Raw genomic sequence first — 8,224 nt, forward strand, 5'->3', positions numbered from 1 at the left:
CCCCCCCAAAAAACATCTAAAGGAACAACAGATAGTCCCCCCCAAAAAAAACATCTAAAGGAACAACAGATAGTCCCCCCCCCCAAAAACATCTAAAGGACGTTTGTTCTGAAGCGTCTTTCCTAAATCTGAGAGATTCTTTTCGTTTTTTTACATTCATTTAACCCCTTATTTTTGTCAATAAACAGTTTCCATATATACTTCCATACATGTGTTCAACTGGTTCTGGGGGACCTTCAGCCTTGACTTGTGAGGCCTGTGGGCAAAACAACGGACATGTACAGTGCCTTGCAAAAGTTTTCACCCCCTTGGTGTTTTCCTATTTTGTTTCATTACAACCTGTAATTTAAATGGATTTTATTTGGATTTCATGTAATGGATATACACAAAATAGTCCAAATTGGTGAAGTGAAATTTAAAAAAGGACTTGTTTCAAAATATAAATAAAAAATAAAAAAAATTAAAGTGGTGGGTGCATATGTATTCACCCCCTTTGCTATGAACCCCCTAAATAAGATCTGGTGCAACCAATTACCTTCAGAAGTCATAATTAGTTAAATAAAGTCCAACTGTGTGCAATCTAAGTGTCACATGATCTGTCACATGATCTCAGTATATATACACCTGTTCTGAAAGGCCCCAGAGTCTGCAACACCACTAAGCAAGGGGCACCACCAAGCAAGCGGCACTATCAAGACCAAGGAGCTCTCCAAACAGGTCAGGGACAAAGTTGTGGAGAAGTACAGATCAGGGTTGGGTTATAAAAATATTTGAAATTTGAACATCCCACGGAGCACCATTAAATCCATTATCAAAAAATGGAAAGAATATGGCACCACACAACCTGCCAAGGAAGGGCCGCCCACCAAAACACACGGACCAGGCAGGAGGGCATTAATCAGAGAGGCAACAAAGAGACCAAAGATAACCCTGAAGGAGCTGCACAGCGGAGATTGGAGTATCTGTCCATAGGACCACTTTAAGCCGCACACTCCACAGAGCTGGGCTTTACGGAAGGCCAGAAAAAAAGCCATTGCTTAAAGAAAAAAGAAAACACGTTTGGTGTTCACCAGAAGGCATGTTGGAGACTCCCCAAACATATGGAAGAAGGTACTCTGGTCAGAAGAGACTAAAATTGAGCTTTTTGGCCATCAAGGAAAACGCTATATCTGGCGCAAACCCAGCACAACTCATCACCCCGAGAACACCATCCCCACAGTGAAGCATGGTGGTGGCAGCATCATGCTGTGGGGATGTTTTTCATCAGCAGGGACTGGGAAACTGGTCAGAATTGAAGGAATTATGGATGGCGCTAAATACAGGGAAATTCTTGAGGGAAACCTGTTTCAGTCTTCCAGAGATTTGAGACTGGGATGGAGGTTCACCTTCCAGCAGGACAATGACCCTAAGCATACTGCTAAAGCAACACTCGAGTGGTTTAAGGGGAAACATTTAAATGTGTTGCAATGGCCTAGCCCAGACCTCAATCCAATAGAGAATCTGTGGTATGACTTAAAGATTGTTGTACACCAGCAGAACCCATCCATCTTGAGGCAGTTTTGCCTTGAAGAATGGGCAAAGATCCCAGCGGCTAGATGTGCCAAACTTATAGAGACAGACCCCAAGAGACTTGCAAATGTAACTGCTGCAAAAGGTGACTCTACAAAGTATTGACTTTGGGGGGATGAATAGTTATGCACGCTCAAGTCTTCTGTTTTTTGTCTTATTTCTTGTTTGTGTCACTATAAAAAATATTTTGCATCTTCAAAGTGGTAGGCATGTTGTGTAAATCATATGATACAAACCCCCAAATAATCAATTTTAATTCCAGGTTGTAAGGCAACAAAATAGGAAAAATGCCAAGGGGGGTGAATACTTTCACAAGCCACTATACGTGTTCATGAGAGTCTCACTTTTACACAGAGGGGTCATAATTAGTGTGTAGCGCAAACTGTTCGGACGCTACAGATGGAAGTTGGCAGATCGACTGTATCTACTTCAGACGAGTCCCAAGACGCTTGTGGGGGTTGTAGAGAAAAACGGAGAACACCATCGTGTTCGTGAGAGTCTCATCTTTCCATGGAGTTTATAGGCCAAACCGTTCAGATGCTACAGACGATTTTGTGAGAAGACTGATTTTCAGGATGTCTTATGGTCTAACAAACACTGCTCTAGCTCTGTCACCTTTCACTACAGATGAAGATGTGTTACATAGGCGGATGGGGTGGATTGAGACGCATCCAATGCAAAAAAACAGATATCTCTAGCTTAAACTAGTTTAGGGCTCCCGAGTGGTGCAGCGGTCTAAGGCACTGCATCTCAGTGTACGAGGCGTCACTACAGTCCCTGGTTCGAATCCAGGCTGTATCACATCCGGCCATGATTTGGAGTCCCATAGGGCGGCACACAATTGGCCCAGCATCGGCCGGGGTAGGCAGTCATTGTAAATAAGAATTTGTTCTTAAATGGCTTACCTAGTTAAATAAAATATATATATATAATAATTAAACTAACTGATTTTTATGGGGATTTTTAAAATATGCTAATTAGATTTTCGTGGGGGCGCGGACATCGATCTTAGGAGGTCAGCCAATGACCACTGACAAGCATTCCAGGCCTGCGCTGCCTACCACCACCATGTCCCTTTATCCCAATTCTAATCAAACAGGTTGGACAATAGAGAGCTGTATGGAAAGAGAGAGAGAGAGAAGCATTCCTTAGAAGACAAAGACCACCACTCCACTCCCCTCTGCTTTCTATCAGACCAGAGCTATGACCCTCCCCCTCCCCTTCCACACACACCACAGTGCAAGCCCATGGGTTTCAGCCCACCCAGGCCTTTCAAACAGACATCAGGCTTCTACTTCAATAAACAATGTGGGCCACCACCATAGACTTCCCATCTAAACTTCTCTACCTAGTCCCACTGGACTGACCTAGCACAAATCACTGCCTCTACACATCCCTCCCACTCTACCTAGTCCCACTGGACTGACCTAGCACAAATCACTGCCTCTACACATCCCTCCCACTCTACCTAGTCCCACTGGACTGACCTAGCACAAATCACTGCCTCTACACATCCCTCCCACTCTACCTAGTCCCACTGGACTGACCTAGCACAAATCACTGCCTCTACACATCCCTCCCACTCTACCTAGTCCCACTGGACTGACCTAGCACAAATCACTGCCTCTACACACCCCTCCCACTCTACCTGCTCTTCCCACTCATAACAACATCTGGGTAGACTAATGTTCCTGGGTCTACTCTCATAACAACATCTGGGTAGACTAATGTTCCTGGGTCGACTCTCATAACAACATCTGGGTAGACTAATGTTCCTGGGTCGACTCTCATAACAACATCTGGGTCGACTAATGTTCCTGGGTCGACTCTCATAACAACATCTGGGTAGACTAATGTTCCTGGGTCGACTCTCATAACAAAATCTGGGTAGACTAATGTTCCTGGGTCGACTCTCATAACAACATCTGGGTCGACTAATGTTCCTGGGTCTACTCTCATAACAACATCTGGGTAGACTAATGTTCCTGGGTCGACTCTCATAACAACATCTGGGTCGACTAATGTTCCTGGGTCTACTCTCAGAACAACATCTGGGTAGACTAATGTTCCTGGGTCGACTCTCATAACAACATCTGGGTAGACTAATGTTCCTGGGTCTACTCTCATGGCTGCAGTCTATCACCCCTATTAGGAGACACCTCTGTATTCCTGCATTATCATCTAATATTATAATAATCTAGGATTGAAAGGTAATTGGTTGTTTTTAAATGAGCCCGAATACTTATTAGTATTTATTCATTTTTGAATAGTGGATGACTATTTAGCTCTGTGCTATGATTTAGAAAGATGTATGAGTTGTCAGGCAGGAGGACTGCTGTGGTGTTTCTGGCTGAATATCAGTCATCATTCCAATATTGTACTTGTCCGAGACAAACAGACAACCGGACAACCGTGGAGCCAAGAATATTTATCATCCATTATTCCACTCACCGTGAGGCCGATGCTCGACGTTGAGTCGGAGTCCAGTCCTCAGTCTGGGAGGTGTTTCCAGGTGGAGACGAATGCTGTGGGGATGAGTGAGTAGGGTACGGTAGTGATGCTGTTCCACGCGTCCAGTGTTGGATCGTAACAGTCCAGAGTCTTACACCGCTGAGTGCCAAAGTAGCCTCCCACCACATACAGTTTGTTACCTGACGCCACCGCCTGGCAGCTCATCCTCTTGGCTGTCACATCTGCTACTTTAGTCCATTGGTAACTGTCGCTGTTGAACTTATAGGCAGAGCATGCCGAGAACTCTGTGTCGCCACCCATCACAAAGATCTGGTTGTTGAGGACGGCGGCGGCCGTGTAGCGCCAGGGCTGTGGGCAGGAGGCGGGGACAGACCACCTATTCTCCTGTGGGTCGTAGAGCTGCACCTTGGGTAATTTGTCATGGGTGACGCTGGTTCCTCCGAAGGCGAAGAGTTTGAGTTTGACACTGACCACCGCCGCGTTGCTCACGCCTTCCCTCAGCGGCGCCACCATGCACCACTTGTTGGCAACCGGGTCGTACTTCTCGACCTGTTTGAGTGACCCAGAGGGTGAGGCGGGGAGACAGCCTGTACCCGCCGTGTGTCCTCCAACCACGTAGAGGCAGTTTTTGAGCTCGGCCGATCCGTGGCCGAAGCGGGCGATGATCATAGGCGCCGCCTTGGACCACTCCTCGCGGGACGTATCGTAGACCCACACGTCTTTGGACACACCGTTCTCTGAGCCCCTCCCGCCGGTAACATAGACCTTACAGCTGATGGCGCAAGCGCTGAACTCCTTCCTGGGGCTGGGGATGTCGGCCTTGGGGATGATCTCCTTGGCCTTCTGGTCTACCAGGTACAGCTTGTCACACATGAAGGTCTGTCCTCCCAAGAGGAACAGGGCGTGGCTGGTCTTCCTGGGCCTGGCCAGGGGGCTGTTGACCACACCATCGTTCTGGAGGATCCTGAGTTTATAGCGTATGGCCTCGTCCACCAGCTCCTTGCTCTTTGTCTGGGCATTGATTAGCTCCTCTGTGGACACATTCTCCATGAGGAAGATGGTGGGGAGCAGGGCCAGGCGGACCGTCCTCAGCAGCTCGGGGAGGTGGCAGTGCCTCCTCTCCAGGTCATAGTTGACCCAGTTGAGGGCGGCCTCGTAGACCAGCCTCTCGTCCTCCGTCTCTAACTCTTCATGGGACAGCAGCGTCACCGCCATGTCCTTGGGCAGCTGGAGGAAGTCCTCCGTCTTGCAGATGGTGGAGAAGTTACTGAGGCACATGCCCCAGGAGAGCTCGGACAGCTTGGTGCACTGGTGGGCATCGGACAGCAGAAGCATGCCCAGGCAATTGGACGTTGCCAAGTTCCGCTCCAGAAACTCAGCGCAGGCGTCCCGGATGTCCTGGAACTCCAGCATGTCTCCTGCCTCCAGGAGGGACTCTGCATTCTCCTCGTTGATCACCACCCGGGAGGTGTAGGCATAGTCTAGTAAGAGCTCCAGCACCTCTGGGTGGATGGAGTCCCTGAAGTCCACCTCGCTGGCCTGGCTCTCCCGGAGACCTCCACTGAACATGGCCTGGAACAAAGAGAGTGGGACACCAAGAGTTAGCTTGTTAGCAGTAGCATTGTTAGCATTGGTATGGCGGCAAACGTGTCATATTTTCCTATTGGAGATGATCACAGTGATAGAGATGATAATCATGTTGCAAGGTGATTTGTACAGATGTAGTATCTTAACTTGATCACTCTGTTGTCGATGCAGGAAATTCAAATGAGACTTGTGAATAACATACATTCACTGAAAAGCCTTTCTTTCACTAGAGCTCACACCTAAACTATAGCCTACTGTAGCCTATCAAATCTAATTTTCTTGTAAGAAATGATCACTTATTTGTTTTATTCATCAAATCCTCCTCCTGCAGGATTATTTTACTCCTGCGATGAAATTGGTCAAATTAAGATCCTACATCTGTACATCAGTCAGTCAGCAGTCATCTGCAAAATCAGCTGCAATGTTGAACAAGCCCAGTGTCTTTACCTGGAAGTAGCGACTGCATGCAGCCAGCACAGCACGGTGGCAGGGGAAGGAGCGTCTCCCAGCGTGGAGGAGGACATCGGTGAAGAGCTGCTGCTGCCGGAGCGCGTTGAGGTGCGTAAGGACGCTGTCCGCGTACGATGACTTGTGAAACAGGAAGATGTTCATGGACGCCGAGCTGAGGCAGGATTTGCGGTTCTCATGCGTGCAGACGGACATTTTCATTGGATCCTTCGAGATGAGGGAGGGAGAAGAAGAATGAGTCACACATAAATGAGACTGATATCTAGTCCTTATTGACAATACTAAAAGCTGCATGAACTACCTGCACAGCAATGCCTCTATACTGTTATTTTAAGCTTTGTTGCACAACTCTGATCTTGAGTGCTTAGACAGATGAAATGTTATTACCTGCTTTTAACACAGAAGACCAATAGCTCATACGCTAGGTTAGTGGTTCACAACCTTTTTTGGTTACTGTACCACCAAGTACATTTTTCTCTGCCCATACTACCCTTGAAGTACCCCCCTCATGTGCATTTTACCAGTCTCATAACCCTATGGTCTCGTAAGCATTCTCAAGTAGGGAAGGAGATACCAGTTGCACAACTGAATGCATTGAACCAAAATGTGTCTCCCACATTTAACCCAACCCCTCTGAACCAGAGAGGTGCAGGAGAACAGTTGTTGTTGGGCAATAACTGCCTTGCTCAAGGGAAGAAAGGACGATTCCCCCCCCCCACCCCCACCTTGCCGGCACAGGGATGTGAACCAGCAACGTTATGGTTACTAGCCCAACAGCTTTAACCGCTAGGCTACTTGTGGATAGGCCGAGTACCCCCAGGGATGCTAGTACTGCTGGTTGAGAACCACTGCACTAGGCTAAATCCACTCACACACAATGGAAAACCTTTATTGTCAGCTCCTGTCTTGAATGCATTAGTAAGTGTTCTCTGCCAGAGACAATGGCATCTTGACTTTGAGTGATGTCATACAAGCCAAACTCCTGACGGTTTTTTTATTTCTAAAAACATACAGCCTTCCTAAATTACAAACAGCTGTGTGCCTCTGAGGCAACTCCAACTCCCCAACTCTGTCTGTTAGCTGTTGACTGTATCCCAATGGCTTTGTTGTTTTCAGACTTGAAATGTGCTGAATTATTTCAAAATAGCTTTATAAGCAATATTAGTGGAATCAACAAGAACAAACCAGCTGTAGGGAGAGGACAAGGTTTCAGCCATTAACCAGAGCCATTAACCAGCAGCTAGACTTATTTCAATGACAGATTGATTAGACTACAAATACCCTGGGGATAGATAACTAGACAATGCATCTTCTGTATTTGCCAGTTACCACATTATGGAGAGAACTGTATCAGCCTAATATTCACATTACTAGGACCACGGGAGTTACTAGACTATATCAATGTAATCCATATGCCTTCCAGGCAATGGTATGGTCTCATACCAGTTGAAGCTCAAGGTTGTTTTGACCACAGAGATCCTATGAATCAGTTCTATATGTAATGCTATGGTGTTGACAGCCCTGATATTAATATGATGTAGGTCTATTTAAAACAAGTTATTACAGCTGTTATTAAAGTGTTATTACATGTAATCGTCTCTGAATCTCCAGTCTCAAGCCTTAATGTAGCTGTGGTATGAAAGAAGTGGTGTGGGGAAATATTACCCTCACACAACAACACTGACCTGTAGTAATTCGCGCTCAAAACTGGAGTGCTTTGAAATGTACAGTATATCCACAATATTACAACAACAACCAAAATGAAATGCATCGCACCAACAAGTTGTTGTAGCCCCCTGAATTTCTAACCATAATATCTTATTTTCACAACAATACTGATCACTGCAGATCTTCAGAACCACAGATGATAATAGTAGATGGACATTTACCTCTGACTGACTAAGAGCATGACACTCCGGTCCAGTGAGAACCACGATGCTCTCGAGACCGATATTTCCTCTCCTCTTGAAAAAGATACAAAGTTGCACTGCTAGACTCCAAAACAGCGTAATCTGTCGCTTCTCTACTGTAGTTTCGATGCGTGATCTCGTTCATTGAAACGAATGAGATATTAGTTTTCTTCTGTTACAATACACATTATGAGATCTGAAATGTCGCCAGTCTTGTA

The 8,224-nt window shown here is 46.4% G+C and overlaps 1 protein-coding gene across 1 annotated transcript in view; it reads right to left on the bottom strand.

Annotated features, from left to right (window-relative positions):
* The window catches only part of LOC120062810 (ectoderm-neural cortex protein 1-like), a 13,775-nt gene extending 5,551 nt beyond the window's left edge, over window positions 1-8,224 (bottom strand). The window contains exons 1-3 of the mRNA XM_039012883.1: window positions 7,986-8,224; window positions 6,076-6,303; window positions 4,021-5,613 (exon numbers count right to left, since the gene is read on the bottom strand). Coding sequence (XP_038868811.1) covers window positions 4,060-5,613; window positions 6,076-6,297 — 1,776 coding nt within the window. The 5' untranslated portion in view covers window positions 6,298-6,303; window positions 7,986-8,224 and the 3' untranslated portion in view covers window positions 4,021-4,059. The remainder of the gene's footprint in view (window positions 1-4,020; window positions 5,614-6,075; window positions 6,304-7,985) is intronic.

The sequence above is a fragment of the Salvelinus namaycush genome, chromosome 18 (genome assembly GCF_016432855.1).
Source record: "Salvelinus namaycush isolate Seneca chromosome 18, SaNama_1.0, whole genome shotgun sequence".
NCBI classification, from domain to species: Eukaryota; Metazoa; Chordata; class Actinopteri; order Salmoniformes; family Salmonidae; genus Salvelinus; species Salvelinus namaycush.